Source organism: Gigantopelta aegis, chromosome 4, assembly GCF_016097555.1.
Source record: "Gigantopelta aegis isolate Gae_Host chromosome 4, Gae_host_genome, whole genome shotgun sequence".
Classification (NCBI taxonomy): Eukaryota; Metazoa; Mollusca; class Gastropoda; order Neomphalida; family Peltospiridae; genus Gigantopelta; species Gigantopelta aegis.
The window spans coordinates 33,598,563-33,617,393 of record NC_054702.1 but is presented as its reverse complement, the minus strand read 5'-3'; the positions used below and the strand labels follow the sequence as shown (position 1 = coordinate 33,617,393).

The 18,831-nt window shown below is 36.4% G+C and overlaps 1 protein-coding gene across 1 annotated transcript in view; it reads right to left on the bottom strand.

Moving 5' to 3' along the window:
- Nucleotides 1-13,185: 13,185 nt before the first annotated feature.
- The window catches only part of LOC121369799 (peroxisome assembly factor 2-like), a 21,174-nt gene continuing 15,528 nt past the window's right edge, over nucleotides 13,186-18,831 (bottom strand). Inside the window, exons 15-19 of the mRNA XM_041494873.1 lie at nucleotides 17,989-18,108; nucleotides 17,621-17,737; nucleotides 17,154-17,231; nucleotides 15,578-15,717; nucleotides 13,186-14,440 (exon numbers count right to left, since the gene is read on the bottom strand). Of these exons, the coding sequence (XP_041350807.1) occupies nucleotides 14,301-14,440; nucleotides 15,578-15,717; nucleotides 17,154-17,231; nucleotides 17,621-17,737; nucleotides 17,989-18,108 (595 nt within the window). The 3' untranslated portion in view covers nucleotides 13,186-14,300. The remainder of the gene's footprint in view (nucleotides 14,441-15,577; nucleotides 15,718-17,153; nucleotides 17,232-17,620; nucleotides 17,738-17,988; nucleotides 18,109-18,831) is intronic.

Genomic DNA, 18,831 nt, shown 5'->3' with positions numbered 1-18,831 from the left:
CACGGTTCGCACAATCAACATCCGATTTGTTGTGGTTTGCTTGTCGTTCATTTGTGAGGGTTTTCTTCACAGTTCGTGAACATTTTCATTAACAATAAAGTTCAGACAAGTAAGTATCTCAATACAAAACGTTACAAACCCTTAAAACCAATAATTTTGCTAACTCTTACGATATCTGGAGAGGGGATACAACCTTGGGGGTGGGAGTGGGGGTGGGGGACCTTTATTTAAATAGAGTAGGACAAAAAAAACCCTTACATTTTCGTTCTGGGGAGGGGAAGTGCCTCCCCACCTCTGGTTCCTACAGACTGTACTACTACTACTACTACTACTACTACTACTACTACTACTACTACTACTACTACTACTACTACTACTACTACTACTACTACTACTATTACTACTACTACTACTACCACTACTACCACCACTACTACTACTACTACTACCAACAATAATAAACGGTGCATTTAATTGCTAAAAACAATAGGGTAGCCACTAATACCCGGTGCCGAATAGCAAATGTAGGCTAATTGCGGTTTATATATAACATTTATTATTTCAAACACTGTAGTATAGTCAACATGGTCAGTGACGGACTATCATTGTCGTCTTATTCCGATTCAAGTATCATGATTGCTGCAGCAGCCACTTCTCAACAGAAGCACCCATGTCGGTAAAGTAACTTCCTGTTCCAAACTCATTCCGTTCGGTCCAGGACAGAACAGTTGGAACATGCCCAGGAGAGGTAAAAGGAACGCACCCCAAGTCTGTGTGCACTCGGGGAAATTTGTTGTGACATAGGCATTTCTGTGCTTCGAGCGACATCTACCGGTGACATCAGAATACTAACTTTCAAAATTATTTCAAGTAATTGGGTCACGGGGATTCCCATGGTATTTATCGATATAAAATCTGCTTTTTCACTCTATTTTATAAAAACGTGATCTAAGTGTGTTACAGTTTTGTAGATTAACCAAAATTAGAATTAATTTTCGCGGGCTGAAACTAGGGCGTGCGACTTTAAATAGAGAATAATACATGAGTGGCCGTTAGATACCGGTATTTATTAGCAATTTCAAGACATACGACTGGCTGCTCAGGTCACCAATGCCATACAACCAATGAAAAACTACACGATGGAAATCGATTAGACTGTGACGTATAGTTAACCTGACATTCATGTGTCTGTGACGCGTAAGTCAGCTGCAAGTGCATCGGCTGTAAATAACGTTTAGTCGAAAAATATGTTAAAATTTGCTGAAAACCTGGTTTTTGAGGATATGTAAGAAATAGAATAATACATTCGTGTCCGTTAGATACCATTTATCTCACAACTCGTTTGAAAACATATCAAACTCGCTTTCGCTTGTTAGATACATTTTAAAGCAACTCATTGAGAGATAAATGGTATATAACGGCCATTCATATATTATTATCTTTGTCTAACCTATTAACAGTGGCGCCATCTCCTTTGCCAGGGCGTGGTTAACTCGCCATATAGATAGGCCAATAACAAACAAACAAAACAAAAAATCTAATTTATACAAATATATTCTCCAATCAAAAACATAGTACTTTCTTTATTAAAGCTCATCTGTCAAAAACGAATCAAAACCCGCGTTTTTGCGCGTTCGAGTCTTGTTCTGGCCAATCACAGCTCATCTTCCATGCCACCTTGTTTGAAGGTTTTTGTGATACAGGTACGTTCGCAGGCGGCGTAGTCGTCGAAGTTGTTCGAGTTGCCTCTGCAGCCAGAATACGAGTAGGGTTTGCACTCCCCGGTCTCAGAGTCGTAGTACCAGCGGGGAACTTTTATCGAACAGTTGCCTGGCTGCACCGGTAACTTGCAAACTGAAAATGAAATCAAAATTTAGTAATTTATATATAGATAAGATATCTATATTGATAAGATATATTTACCTGATGCTGGGATCAGACTGCCTGAAGAAAGTTGGCCAACTCGACGGTTGCTTTGTAAATTTAATTTCCCCGACTCTCGACTTACTATGGGTGTTCTCAGATTAACAACTAATTGGGTTATATGACGAGACTCGAGCTGTAAGAGCGCTCAGACTAGTAACTGGCCCTCTTGTAGAAATCGCGACAGCACAAAGTTTGCCAACTTTCTGCAGGCAGTTGGTAGTCTGAGACTAGCATAACATACGGTAAAATTATATTATTTGATTTAAGGAATGATACAATCATCATATATATTATTATTATTATTATTATTATTTTTTTTTTGAGGGTCCAAGGAGGATTACTAAGGCCCTTGCAAAAATATTTTGTCCCACAGGTTTGAATTGCCTTATATATTATATAGATTAGGCCTACACCATATAACGATGATTGATTCTTTTTCTTGCCCACTTCATTACAAAAGGAAAACATAGAAGGCCAAATTTTCGAAGCCAGTTTTTATTAAACGCATTGTAAATGAAGTAAAGTAAAGTGTGTTTTATTTAAGACGCCACTAGAGCACATTAGTTTTTAATCTTATCATCGGCTATTGGACGTCAAACATATGGTCATTCTGACACTTTTTTTTTTTTAGAGGAAACCCGCTGTCGCCACATAGGCTACTCTTTTACGATAGGCAGCAAGGTATCTTTTATTTGCGCTGGTCGGTGCAAGTGGTTTACACCTACCCATTGAGTCTTGCGGAGCACTCACTCAGGGTTTGGAGTCGGTATCTGGATTTAAAATCGCATGCCTCGACTGGGATCCGAACCAAGTACCTACCAGCCTGTAGCCCGATGGCTTACATTGTAAATGAACTACCACACGTGCAAGACAAAGGCAGGCTTTGTAACTTGTTGAAGACAACGAGATCTTGGAATAGGATTTGTTTTTTGGTAATAAGACAGCTAGTTCTCGCGGACACTTTTGTTTTGTTTAACGACACCACTAGAACACGTTGATTTACGAATCATCGGATATTGGATGTCAAACATTTGGTAATTCTGACATACAGCCTTAAAGAGGAGACCCTGTATATTTTTTCATTAGTAGCAAGGGATCTTTTACATGTGCTATCCAACAGACAGAATAGCACATAGCACAGCCTTTCATATATACCAGTTGTGGTGCACTGGCTGGAACGAGAAATATCCCAAAGGGTCCATCGACGGGGATGGATCATAGACCGACCGCGCATCAGGCGAACGCTTTACCACTTGGCTACATCCCGCCCCAGGTCGATTAAGAATAATTTCTTACAAGTTTTTGTTTTATATATATACAATGTGAGATTAATGGGATCACACGGCGATTTCCCCACATATATTGGTGATTGTTAAAGATAACTTCTCCATAGGGATAAGCTAGATTGATGTGACTTTGAAATCTAGGAAAGAAGGAAATATGGTTACGGATCACACAGATGCATAGCCCAATGGTAAAGCGTTCGCTTGATGCGCGGTCGGTCTAGGATCGATCCCCGTCGGTGGTCCCATTGGGCTATTTCTCGTTCCAGCCAGCTCTCCACAACTGGGGTAACAAAGGTCGTGGTAAATGCTATCCTGTCTGTGGGATGGTGCATATAAAAGATCCCTTGCTGTTAATGGGAAAGAGTAGCCCATGAAGTGGCAACAGCGGGTTTCCTCTCTCAATATATGTGTGGTCCTTAACCATATGTCTGACGCCATATAACCGTAAATAAAAGGTGTTGAGTGCGTCATTAAATAAAACATTTCCTTTCTTCCTAAATTTGAAAGTCAAATCACCAATCGAAATTGACACTACCAACATCGATTCCTATTTATGACGTACAAAACTGAACCCTCAGTAACTGGGAATTCCATCAAACCGGGCGTGTGTTCACTAACTCTTTTGAAATATCAGTACAAAACCTCTCTAACAGGATACCCCTTAAAACAGAACTTGTTACTTGGTCCCATGGGTGTCCGGTTTGCAAATCAATTAGACCCTTCTTCTTCCTGGAACATTTATTATTCGGCTTACCGGTACTACCCAAAATAGGATTTTCTACTTTCCGGGTTGTCATCTTTTTTTCCCTTCTATTTTGTTGATTTTAACGAATATGTAAGAAGCAGAATGCTCAATCGTAACCGTTAGATACCATTTGCCTCACAACTTCGCTAGTGGCATGCAAGTATGTTTGCAACAACTCAAAATAAATGATGAACATTATAATATGCAAATCAATGCAAATTTATTTGGCTACCATTCGGGAAAACAATTCTGTTTTGTGAAAGGAAGTTAATAATTATAAGGAAAATGTCTGTTTTGTTTAACGACACTTCAGCAGCATAGTTTTCGAACAACGGCTATATTTGATTAGTTGATATCAAAGATATATGGGTATTGCAAGAAGTCTACTGTCGTGAAACTTGTATCTTACATGCATTTTTGTTTCAGACAGGACCAAAAATACCACAACATTTTAGATAACGTACATGTTGTGGGGTACTGGTAAGACTTACTCTAACAAACTCGGTGAGTTCAACGAGGGGCATCGATCATATGACAACATACATCACGCAAGTGCTCTACCGCTGAACTACCGACCACCCTAGATTATAAGGGAACGTGGTGGTAGAGACCGATGTATATACATGCATACGTACATGACAAACATGTTTAAACATTCATTAAGTACATACATAATTACCAACTTTCTACCGCCATATTATTTGATTTTAGGTTTGTTTTATGGCAAATATAAAGGCAGGTGGAAGAGGCAAACCTAAAAGTAGGACACCTTTCAGAAAAAGTGAAGGGGGGAGGGGAGAAGAAGAAGAAAAGTAAAACAAAATAGGGTGGGAGTACAAGTACCTGCAAGATTGACAATGAATTATATAAGGTATTGTGGACTAATGACAGAAAAATATAATCGTTGTCTTGCGAGGCCTGACAGCCAGAACTGGTTACGTTCAAGTCTGGCTAAAATTCCATTAAGTTGCCTTTTTATTTTATTTATTTATTTTTATTTTTGTGGTACTTACTTATAATAGGAGTGAAGGAAAGCTTTGTACGACCCACTTTTATATAAAAAAAAAATTCTTTCTGATCATTTGAAGATTTTCTGTTTAATTTTTTTTTTTCTTCTTATTTTTTTTTCTTTCTTTCTTTCTTTTTTTCGAATTATAAAACTCATTTTCTAACAAGCATGATTTTGAACAGCCAATTCTAGCGGTCAGCTCTCGGTTGTGTTTTATCTTACTTTCTTCGATGCTTAAATTAATGTGCTCCTGGGTGCAGATCTGCAGCAGCGTAGCAAGTGTTACCAGAACTACTAGCAGTCTGAAATTCATCGTAAACATTGTTGTCCTGTGGCGGAGGTATAGTCCAGTCAGTTTTGCTAGTATGCGGTTCAGAGTAGATATTTGTTTATGTCACCTTTTTCAGGTAAGCTAGTTTACACGTGGATTGTTAGTACAGTTACACGTGTAAGAAACGGAGTGAAATTAACAGCTGCACCAGGGGTTAAACGATGGCAATAAATTATAAGAACGGTAGAAATACAAGTGTATAATAAAATTCAGTAACATTTTCCAGCATTGTGAATCACCATGTGTATGATTTTCCCCACTTTGAAAAAGCAAATAAAACCAAAAGGGAAACTGACGCTTGTATAGAAGCATTGAAGTACTGAATAATACTAATACTCTCATCCAGAACTGCTTAAATCCTCGTGGTTTAAAAAGAAAATAATAACATCGACCAAAACAAAACAAACTTGGAGCAAAGCTATTATAAGTTTGTTTTCTCTTTTTGTTTATTTTTAAATTCACAGATTCATGTTTACACGTATACATACCTGCGTAACTCCTACATGGAAGGTTAATAAATACTTTTTTATTTATCAGTGTTGATAACATCCACTCCATGCGAAAATTTGAGTGGTCCACTATAACATAGAAGCTTTTTGTTTTGCTTTAAAACGTATTTTTAGAGGGTGAACATAAACGTAATATAAATTATGCAAAGCTATATAATTAAAATAATATATTGCTTTCTTTTTGTATTTTTCTGAATTTAAATTTTGTTTTTCCAAAATATGATATTTCTGGAAAACTATGACTAAGGGATCTACCCTTGCTAAAAAAAACAGAAGCTACAAATGCAAAAGCCTGGACGTAAGTGCATAAAAATTATTTTAAAAAAAAGTCGATATAAAGAAGGAAAACTGTTTTTCTTGATCAGTAGTTAAGATGTCGAATTTGTTTTAATGACAGTGAAAGCTGAACATATTTACGATTTCTTTGTATATTTGCGGTATTTATAGCATATTAGGTGTTTTAGTTATTTGCTTAAATAGTTGTAGGCCTAGTTACGACAATTATTGATGATTAAATTAAATGCGTCATTTACGACCAACATTATATCAAGTAAATTTAAATATTTATTCTGAAAGAACCATCACTTCTAAAACATTTCAGTTTTGCAAATCACATATTTATTTTTTAAAAGGAGAAAGCTTGTAAATAGAAAATATTTAGAAGCAAACATTCAAAAAGGAATACAAGTAGAAGTATGTATTAATAAAATCACCGCTTAAACAAGATATTACGTGATAAAAGTTATTTTACTTTTGTTAATAATAATACGATAAATAAAATCACCAATTGAACAAAATAATAATGTGGGAAAAAAATACTCTGACTCGTGAAATCCTTGTTTTCTTTGACCCACCCCTGATTTTGTTTGACCTTATCTGGTGCAGGGTGTGTGCCAGAGGGTAAAATGGGTATGGTACCATACCCAAATATTTTTGAAGAATTTATTTTTTAAGTTAACTTTTTGACAAAATTAATTACTCTTATTATTACTGTATGATTTTCTTAATCCTAACCCTAAACTTAACCCATTTTCTTTCCGAGGGAGGACCCCCACCCCCCACCCCCCACCCCCATATCTCTGTTGACCGTGGTTGCATTCAATTCCATAGAGCCATACCCAAAAAATTCTATCTGGCAGAAATACTGTGGTGGTAGTGCTCCATGTTGTTTGATGATGGTGCATCAGAATTAGACGACTTGTCCATAAAAAACCTCTTTTTCTAGGCAAGCTGATGTCATGTTGTGTGTAGTGTTCTTTCCGTGTTCTTTGCGCCATGGGAATCATTTTGCAGATAGTTCCTGGTTATGCTGCCTCAGGGTGTACTTCACTAGTTTCAAGAATACCTGGTTTATCAGCTAGTGCAACAGACAAACCAGAATAGTTAAGCAAACTGAAACTGGTATCCTTTAATGAAGAAACTATGTTTAGCACTTATTTGTTTGGGATACACCGGGTTCAAGTGAAGCTCATTCGAAGGATATGGGGTTTACATTTCCAATGAGGGTGTGTACTGGATATCAAATCCAGAAGTAGTGAACACTATACCATGTCCACCTGTTGAGCATGCAGGATTCTCTCCAGGTTACATTGAGTGAACAGTAAACCCTACAGCTTCTGCTGTGCGTTGGGTGTACTCTCCGGGTTCTGTTGTGTGTTCAATGCACACTCCTGGTTTTGTTCTGTATTTGGTGATCTCCCCGGGTTCTGTTGTGTGTCCAGTGATCTCTCCAGGTTATAATGTGTGTACAGTGATCTCTCCAGATTCTGTTGTGAGCCCAGTGATCTCTTCAGGTTCTGTTGTGTGTCCAGTGATCTTTCCAGGTTCTGTTGTGTGTTGGGTGTACTCTCCGGGTTCTGTTGTGTGTTCAGTGCACACTCCTGGTTTTATTGTGTATTTGGTGATCTCTCCGGGTTCTGCTGTGTGTCTAGTGATCTCTCCAAGTTCTGTTGTGTGTTCAGTGATCTCTCCAGGTTCAGTTTTGTGTCTAGTGATCTCTCCAGGTTCTATTGTGTGTTCAGTGATCTATCCAGGTTATGATGTGTGTTCAGTGATCTCTCCAGGTTCTGGTGTGTGTTTAGTGATCTATCCAGGTTATGATGTGTGTTCAGTGATCTCTCCAGGTTCTGTTATGTGTTCAGTGATCTATCCAGGTTAAGATGTGTGTTCAGTGATCTCTCCAGGTTCTGTTGTCTGTTCAGTGATCTCTCCAGGTTATATTGTGTGTTCGGTGATCTATCCAGGTTCTGTTGTGTGTTCAGTGATCTCTCCAGGTTCTATTGTGTTCAGTGATGTCTTCAGGTTCTACTGTGTTCAGGGATCTCTCCAGGTTATGCATGATGTGTGTTCAGTGATATCTCCTGAATATGTTATGTGCAGTGCTCTCTCCGTGTTTTGTTGAGTGTTAAGTAGTCAATTCTCCAGTTTCTGTTGTGTGTGCTAAATTATTTTCTGCGTCTGTTGAGAGTGATATGTCGTGTTCAAGTTCTCTTGTGTGTGCTATGTCATGATCATGGTATGTTGTGTGTGTGTTCTGTCATGTTCTTCTTCAGGTTCTGTTGTGTGTACTATGTCACGTTCAGGTTCTGTTATGTGTGCCACATCATGTTCAAGTTTTGTTGCGAGTTCTCTATTATGCTCAGGTTATGTTGTGAGTGCTATGTCATGTTCAGGTTCTGTCGCAAGTGACTGGATAAAGGCCGTGGTATGTGCTGTCATGGCTGTGGGAAAGTGCATATAAAAGATACCTTTCTGCATTAGGAAAAATGTAGCGGGTTTCCTCAGATGATTATGAGTCATAATTACCAATAGCAGATGATTAATTAATGTGCTCTAGTGGTGTTGTTAAACAAAACAAACAAATAAACTGTCGCAAGTGCTATGTCACGTTCATTTTCTATGGTGATTATTTTCTCATGTTCAGCTTTTTGCTATGTTATGTTCAGGTCTTGTCATTGATGTGCCAAGTTCTGTTGTGTATGCTATATATCATGTTCCAATCCTGTTGTGTGAGCTATGTTATGTTCATGTCATGTTGTGTGTGCTATGTCATGTTTAGCTTATTTTGTGTGTGCCATGTCATGTTCAGCTTCTGTTGTGTGTGCTATGTTGTGCTAATGTTTTGGTGTGTGTGTTGTGTCATGTTCACGTTCAACATTCTGTTGCTTAGCTTAGCTTAGTAACTGGTTTAACGTGTCCATAGTCCATATATCACTAGGGTTTCGAACACGCCTATCCCGAGTCCGGCCTCCGATGGGATCGGGGGTCTGACTCAGGACAAAGATATCCTGTTGCAAATATTTGTTAACTGTAAAGTTAATCAAAATTCATAGATCTTACTATCGTTTTGTTGAGGCCACATTCACTTTATTCGCCTTTTAACCTTACGTCTGATTACACTGTATTTTGTTACTGGACTTTGTCCTGGATAACTTACAATGACGTTTGTATGTGCAATATTGTTAATCCATAATATCCACATTAGATCTTCAACGGCAGCTGAAAGGCGGAATTTGATCACCGTAACATATAATTAAATACATGTACATCCAAAATCAGTGTGATTATGCTTGCACTTTGGTCGTATATGCCACATACAACATTATTATGAATTACAGTTGTGTATACAGATACAAATTACATGTTGGAAACTTTGCTTCAATTAAAAACATTTCAAAATAGATATTTGTTTTTCAAGAAAATTCACCAAAACATGTTTATTATTATAATTATGGTGCACATAAACTAGCAAACCATACAAACATTAATGTTACTGCAATTCCTATTCATATATAGGCCTACAGACACTATTCTTTATTGTTGCCAAATGGTTCGGTGCATGCAGTACCAAAAAAATTTTCTTAAACAGACCGGGACCTCACAACGACAAAAGGCATATTATTTTTAGGATTCAAGCACATAAAAATATTGACATAATGTATGCTCTACTGTACTTCGCATTTGTAATTTCTATCATAGACCGATAACAAAGAATACATATGTGTCGTATTTGGCACATACGACCTATATCAGACAAATTATATAACGAACTGTATTTAAAAAGGGTGTATCTACCACACACGACCAGTCGTGTTCACATAATGGACTGCAAGCAAATCAGAGAAAAGTCGTATGTGTCAGTTACGTCTATTTTCGTGCAAATTGGTATCTGTGATTCACTTACGACCATTTAAATCCTTCTGTATAAGCAATGCTATTAGGGACACAGCTACGATTTTTTGTGACAATATGTAATCGTGGATGGCGATTCCGAATACCATATACAAAAAAAAGACGTTTTAGGTCGTATCTGTCACTTAGCCTACGACCGTTTAGCTCGAACGCGACAATATACACGTAGTTGTGTTTATAATATGAAAATGGGCCTTTGTAAATGTTTACATGTATTTGGGTGCGTGGGGAGTTTGATGTGAAGAATTACAAATCGTGTACAGACTCTGATAAAACTAAACAACTTAACGATACCGTTCGTTAAAAACACACATACATGGCGAACGAATAAAACAAAGAAACGTCTTAATACAATATATACTAGTATATGCACACTAGATGTAGTACTTTAAAGATTAAAAAAAGAAAGCCTCAGCTACCGCGTCCAGTCGCTGGTTTGTGGCAGGGGAAGCAAATCCTCAAATTCAGGCCAAAAAACAAGATGGAGATATTCGGGCAAAATGAGTTTGCCTGAAAAGTTTACACCATGTATTTCCATCATTCTCCTCCCAGTATTCGTTGTAATCAACGTAAAAATGGGTAGTCATTCGTTTGCAATCCAATATATAGCCGTTTGGCAGTTATGATAACATAAATAAATATTGTTATCCAGATTCGGGCATTTTTGTTTAATTCGGCAAAAACAGCCTGCCCCTTCCCCAACCCCCTTATAAAATTGGGCGCCGATACGCCTGTGTGTTTGTCAGAAACAGTGTGGAAGGTGAACATGCCATAACCTTACTCGTATTAGCAGGACCGTAGCTAGGATGTTTTGTTTGGGGGCGGCAACTGGGTAGTTAATAGTCTAAAACTCCTTAAACAGTTAAGAAGAGAATTTTCTTTAAGTTTCTATAATGCTTTCCAGATTTATTTATTTATTTATTTTTTTTGGGTGGGGGGGGGGGGGGGGGGGGGGGGGGCAACTGGGATTAGGATATATGCATGGCAATGCGTTTTCCGTTCCCGACTTCCACGGCAGAATTGTTGAGTAATAATAATATATATATTATATATGGCGGGTTTTTTTAAAATTATTATTATTATTATTATTATTATTAATATGCAGGTCAAATCACGTTAATGCTTGATCAACGTGCATACAGTTAAGATTTACGCACGGTGACCACGGGTCCAGTTTCTCACATCTCCAGCCACTGGAATCGGGGTGAAGTTGTATGCAGTTCGAAAATGTGTATAAATGAACCTGTCATAGAAATATCATTATTGTTTTTGAAACGGATTATAAACAGTGCACACTCATTACGGTCATGTTTAACGTAAAATAAGTAGTGGGTTGGGAGTAATAATAATAGTAATAAAAGGGAACAAAATCAGGAAACATTAATACACGATCTTCTCCAAATGGACCAAATTTCGTATGTTTAGAGAAGGCGACTACTCGACCCCCCCCCCCCCCCCCCCCCCCCCCCCCCCCCCCCCCCCCCCCCATGGCCCCCCCCCCCCCCCGGCGATGGCGCGTACAGGTATCAAATGGGTCTTCTTTTGACTAATTTGAATTCATAAACATAAGAGATTGAACCAGTCAATCTTTAGTCCATGATTTATGTTCCAAATGTGTGAGACATGAACAAGTTTGCTATCAGATTCAGATTGCTGGCTTTTAGCACACTGAAAAATGGCCATAAAATGCATTAGTAGTATTTGTTTGTGCGTCTGTTTGCGTGAGTGCGTGCGTGTGTGTTCATTAAAATACGCCTTACTTTTTAAAAACTAAAGAGCAAAAAAAAAAAAAAAAAAAAAACCCGGGTAATTCAGAACACTGAAATATTTTCACAAACTAGTTTATTATAAAAGTTTAATTATGTTAAAATTTTCACTTTGATATAATAGATTATTTAAAATGGTGAATAATACAAACAATATTCTGTCCAAAAAAATGCTATACGAGAAACTACCACAGCCAATAATAGTATGATTGTAATTTTGTTATAATAAAATGCTGCTTTTTTTCTTCATTGATAGTTATATTTTCACAAACATTTTGATGATTCATTTTTAAAGGGACATTCCTGAGTTTGCTGCATTGTAAGATGCTTCTGACTAATAAAATATTTCTACGATTAACCTTACATATTCGTGTTTAGAATATCAGTGTCTGTATATTCAATGTGTTTCTGGTCGTCTTAATATTTGTAAGAAGCCTAAACTGGATTTTGTCTTCAAATAATTTCGTATGTACGAAAATATATATTTTAGAAAATAAAATGAAATTTAACCTAGTACAAATATCAGAACGATCGGAAATACGTTTTTAATATACAGCGACTACTATTTTATGCAGAAAAATATATTTGATATATAATTACATTTGTTAAAAAGTCTCTGTTAGTCGATAACATCTTAAAAATTGCAGCAAACTCAGGAATGTCCCTTTAAGCCTTCCAACTCCCAACCATAAGAACTATTTCATGCAGACAAGTTCAAGAAAGTGTACTGAAAAAGAATAATGATGGGCCAGTCAACCATCATTTTCAGTACATACAGTAAATGTTAAATAGCTTCTTGGTGGTACAGCATTCTTTGACTTTATTTTTTTATCATGCATAATTTTAAAATTAACTATATATATCAAAGTGAATATTTAACCTTCAATAGAAAAAATAATAAACTAGTTTTGTTCAATATTGTTTTGCACCTTTTCCTTTATTCAATTTCAACTTCAGTATGTTATTCTTCGGTCATCTTGGCATTGACAAGACAAGTGCTTATTTAAATAATCAAATATCACCTATCGTCCCATTATTCTATGAAAATGTTACTTGTAAAAATTTCAGTTTGGTTTGATGTAAGACGAAAAGTAAAAGTGTTTTGGAAATAACATAAAAATACTATTTTTGTGTGCGAATCAATTGGCTCAGAAATAAATAGGTTGTAGTAAATTTCATAGCATAAAAAAGGGGTTCTCTGTGGGACGGACTACAGTCTGTAATTCAATGGAGTCATCAACAACATATACCATGGTTCCTATAAAAGATCAGTACAACCTAAACAATGTGGTCATTGGTGAGTGGAATATATTGGCCACTGATCATGGAAATGGAAACAACACAAAAACATATGTGGAAGCATGTCCAGGAGAGATAAAATATAGTTAATACGGTACCTAAAAGAGAGACAGACTATATAGATGCTAAATATCATTTTATTTCAAATATACTTAAGACACTGACATTTATTTAAGCTATTAATTTCTATGAAACAAAAATTAACACTTCAAACTAGAAAAAAAATACAAACCTTATTGGGACATTTTCTTGGAACTTTTTAAAAGATCTGATTACCGGTAATAACAGTGTTAATATAAAAAGCACTTTATGGTTCTCACTGAAGCACTCCCTTTACAGAATTTGCTTTTGTAAAATGAAAACAAGATACTTGAATAATTCAGTAACTGTCCTAGGCCTTGTACTATATACTATATATATATATATGGAGCATCAAATGGCCCTGCAAATAATTTTTACCTACTGTTGTAGCTAACCAGGTATGAGGAAGGGACGTTGCCGTGGTTTCACGTCCACTCAATTTCCAAATATAACACTCTATCAATCCATTACAATGCATTTAGAAACCCCTGCAATTAAGAAAATGTCCACGGCCAAAAAACATGTCGTGAACAAAAATTCTAATATAGTTCACAGTAAAAAAAGTGCCATGGAGAACGAAAAAATCCACGGCAATCGACAATGCTGTGGCAATTGCAGGGATTGTTTAGGCAACAATCTTTTTTATTATTTTTATTATCGAAGCCGGAAAGTATTAGCACAAACACACACAGAGATCAGCATCACATTTTCGTCTTTGACAGGGAACTGTATCATGTAATGTACCGGATCAGGGTTCTACTGATGTCAAACTTCACAAGTTTTCTATAGATATCCTCCAACTTCACACATCTTCTTTAGATATCCTCCAACTTCACACATCTTCTTTAGATATCTTCCAACTTCAATCATTTTCTTTAGATATCCTCCAACTTCACACATCTTCTTTAGATATCCTCCAACTTCACACATCCTCTTTAGATATCTTCCAACTTCACTCATTTTCTTTAGATATCCTCCAACTTCACACATCTTCTTTAGATATCCTCCAATTTCACACATTTTCTTTAGATATCCTCCAACTTCACACATTTTCTTTAGATGTCCTTCAACAGCCCAAGTTTTCTACAGATGTCTATCAGCATGACGTTAAATTTAAAAGAAGCACTTGTTTTGCTGGGTAAATCTGGAAAACAAACTCATCTCCCAAGAAACAAAGAATCTTTGATATTCTTGTATCTTGACAGTTCCGTTTCAGACACAGAGGGCACAAGAGTGTTAAGGGCATCAAGAAAATCCTTCTCAGATACTTCGACTCTGGTCTGGTCAACATCTTTGCCTGAAAGAAAAATTAAATATTTAATTTTGAATTGATTTCCGTGCTTATATCCAATTAAGGTTCATATAGTACACTGTCCTGGGCATACACCTCAGCTATCTGTCTGTCTGTCTAGAATGATGGAGTAAAGGTTAACTGTTAATGGTTAATGAGAGAGAAATCAGTGTAGTGAACTGTTAAAACTCCCGCAAGGCTCAATGGGTAGGTGTAAACCACTTGCACCGACCAGTGATCCATAACTGGTTCAACAAAGGCCATGGTTTGTGCTATCCTGCCTGTGGGAAGTGTAAATAAAAGATCCCTTGCTGCTAATCGGAAGAGTAGCCCATGTAGTGGCGACAGAAAGGTTTCCTCTCAAAATCTGTGTGGTCCTTAACCATATGTCTGATGCCATATAACCGTAAATAAAATGTGTTGAGTGCGTCATTAAATAAAACATTCCTTTCTTTCTTGTTAAAACTCACTCTGAGTGGCAACCAGTATGCGATGTGGAGTCAATACCTACCATCCTAAGTCCAATGGCTAACCACTATAGCAATGAGGCTGGTGGAAAAACTTGTGTACAGTAAAAAAAATTAAAACCTGACCCTCAGAAAACATGAATTCCCTCAAAAGCAGACTTTTTTCCCAGTCCTTTTTTACCGTAAATATCGGCAAAAAACCCCAGAACCTCTATAAACCAGATACCCCTTTAAACTTTACTTGGTATCTGGGTGTCTGGTTTAGAAGGGTTTCATTGTATTTGTATTGCTATAGGCCTGCTGTGGGTTTATCATTTCAAAACCTGCTCAACTCTAGCGAAAAGATCTAGGCAGTGAAGTTATAGGATAGGGAAATCAGTTCTTAGACATCCACCGTGGCACCCAAAATAGCAGTAGTGTATTTTTTTTTTACTGAGATGTAGTTAAACATTCATTCATTCATTCCACCTTGGAAACAAATCATGTCTGTTAATTTTACAAAACAGCATTTAAATTTAACTAAGTCTTGGAACATAAATACTTGCAGTAAACTGGATTTTAAACATTAATGTTGTTCCACTTGCATACTTTTATTGTTAGTAACAAATGTAAATAAATAGTCAGTAATAAATGTAAATAAATAGTCAGTAACAAATGTAAACAAAATTATCCTTACCAGCTTCGAGCAATGCTATTTTTTTTTTCACTGCATTCAGCAATGCATCCGATGACAAAGCATAGAAATCGGCACCAGTCATATTCCAGGGACATTTTTCCACCACAGACATCAATGAAAAACTCGACTGAAACACAAACCTAACCAAAAAAGAACCAAAGAAACTTGTTTTAATAACAGTGATACTTAACAAGAATATAATTCATGAATATACCCTTTCCAGATCTCTTAGTAATATTACTAGTCTCCCCATCCTTGACATTGTCACATTGATCTGGGTCTATCATAATAAATAAACTGCTGAGATTTAATTTTGTTTTATTGATAAATGCAACTGTTGATAGAAACAGAAGAAATAGACCATTTAATTGTTAGATTTTTTTAATGTTGATTGTAATTTTAATGTCATGGTGAATAACCACAAGACAGTATATTTTTAAGTCATTCATATCTTCACATACCATGTATTTTATTAAATGTCAACTAGCTCTCTTTAACTTAAAATATTTATTCCCCATTCCCCAATTGTTTGCACAAATAATTTGGAATTATAAAAAAAAATTTAAAGGCAAAATTAATCAAAAAATATATTTCATAACTAGTTAAAAATAGATTCACGTGTTCATAATATAAAATCTGTACAGTTAATAAGTCCATTCAGATTGCTGAAGGCTAGTAATATATATATATATATATATATATATATATATATATATATATATATATATGTAGTCAAACATCGGTATCTCAACCTTGGTAACCTCGAGTACCCAACATATCTCAAGGTCCATTGTTGGTCCTGGCATTTTCCCTAAGTAATGTTACCAAATCGAGCACTGTTATTTTGAGCACGCTAACCTCGAGTACTAGGCTTATGTTGAGCACATTTTGGTGTCCCTAGGTACACTTTGTTGGTTTTTTCCTTCAAGTATAACAAAAATTACCTGCTTTGACTATCGCTTTTATTTGCCATTTTAGTTCTTCCCTAAATTCCTCCCAAGTAATAAAGAGCACTGTATACATTGCATTAAACTGGAGCAGGTACAGGCGTTTATGAAAGGAGATGCCAGTTTGAACTCCTCAGCGCCACCCCCCACCCCAGGATCCGAGCCTGTTACAAACTAATGAGTATTGTCTACAAGCTTGGCAAAGTGATTGTTTGATGTTTGTATATTATTATCTTTGGTATACTCTTGGACATAGACTGAGGAGGGGGGGGGGGGGGGATGGTTCGAACGAACAATGCAATATCAGGCTATTCACAAAAATGTCCAGAGAAAATATAGATAAAAAAGTTCATATTCGAATCGCCCCTGACTATATTGTTGACTGTTGTTAAGTTTGCAAACTCATATGTTTGGCATAATTTGTATTATGTTTATCTCGAGCCACGGATATCTCGAGCTGGGTGGTTCGGTCCCTTCAAGTTTGATTGTATATATATATATATATATATATATATATATATATATATATATATTTTTTTTTTTATTTTTTTTTTTTTTTTACCATATAATGTATGTATCAGTATTACAAAATCTATTTGTATCTGTATCTAATAAACCGTAAAGCTTACTTTCTTGTTAGTGCCTCCAGTATGTTCAGTTGTGATGGTCTGTCTTCTGAGACACCAAGAAACAGCAGTTTATCAAATCTGACAATTAGAACAGTTTGTAGAATTTAAAATCAATTACATTAGGCAAACAGCTGGTTACGATCATACCCAGAATACATGCATAAGGTACTAAGTGTATATCTTGTTCAGATCAAAGAAACACATAAACATCATCCATGTGTCAAACAAAGGGTTTCTGAAACTAAATTTTATAATTAATGGCTTTTGAATGTAAATATTTTTCTATATCAAAGAAGTATAAGTATATTTTACGTGCATATATTCATTCCATGTGCAAGTGAGTGCCTGTGTGTGTGTGTGTGTGTGAAAGATTGAGAGAGAGAGAGAGAGAGAGAGAGAGAGAGAGAGAGAGAGAGAGAGAGATGTGGGGGTGTAGTGTATTCATGTATATCTCATTCAGTGCTTACCTTCCTGGCCTAAGTAAAGCGGGGTCTAGAAGATCAGGCCGATTCGTTGCACCAATGACAAACACATCACATGATTTATGAAGCCCATCTAGCTCGGCCAACAACTGGGAGACAACTCTGTAAAAAAAAAAAAAAGAGAAAACAGTTTGCACTGAGTTTTTAAAATATCTGTAAAAGACTTCACATTCAGTTGTCAACAACTGGGAAACAACTCTGAATAAAAGAAGAATCCATATTAAATTTTCTGAAAAAAGAGAAACAAATAATTTATACTGAATTTTTACCAGGTAGGAAACAACTGAAAAACATGCTCGTTTACAGTTTTCAAAAATCAGATGAGAACTGTAGTTAAAATGGATAACACCTACCTGTCCATGACGCCACCAGAGTCACCACTGCGACCTCTGTTTGGAGCCAGCGAGTCGAGTTCATCAAAGAAAATAACACATGGTGTCGCATTGCGAGCTCGCTTGAACACTGAAAAACAATCAAAATATATTTTGTTCACCACAAAAATGGATGGTAATATTTTAATGTTTTACAAATGCAACTATGTTTATTTAGTATTCTGTTGGTGCTTTAAGTCTTAGTTGGAGGTTTTATGTTATATTTTATTTTTCATATCTTTGTCATGTTCTGAATATTTCTAACACACTGCCACAAATTGAATCACATACTCTGCTGATGCTTCACACACACCGTGGGTGGCTTACCATGAAGAACATTTTGAAGCAAAATAAAAGGTTCATCGAGACCACACAAAGTTGGGGAGGACGGTGATGGGGAAAGGAAGAAATGTGTGATTAATGACACTTCAGCACATTTTAAACATACACTGTCAGATATTTGGTCTACAGTATGAGAAAACCGCATCCCAAAGAAAAGATGTAGTTCACTACAATTAGTATTACTTAAAAAAAGATTTGTGTTATCAGGACTATGCGCCTATTGTCATGTTTGCCGGGATAGATCCAACAGATTGTTCATTTTACTTTTAACTGCTATTCAATATCTGGGTTGTGTGGGTTTTTTTATGCACACATGAAAGCAATCCTGGAGCACTGGTTGCAATGGGGAAAACGTAAATTGAGTGGTCTATTATGAGGATTGATGCCAAAGCCAGCTGCATCTGAAGCAAAATCTCTAGCATACACACCATCGCCACAATATAAAGCATTTTGTCGAAACCACAGGTGGCTATTTTAGACTGG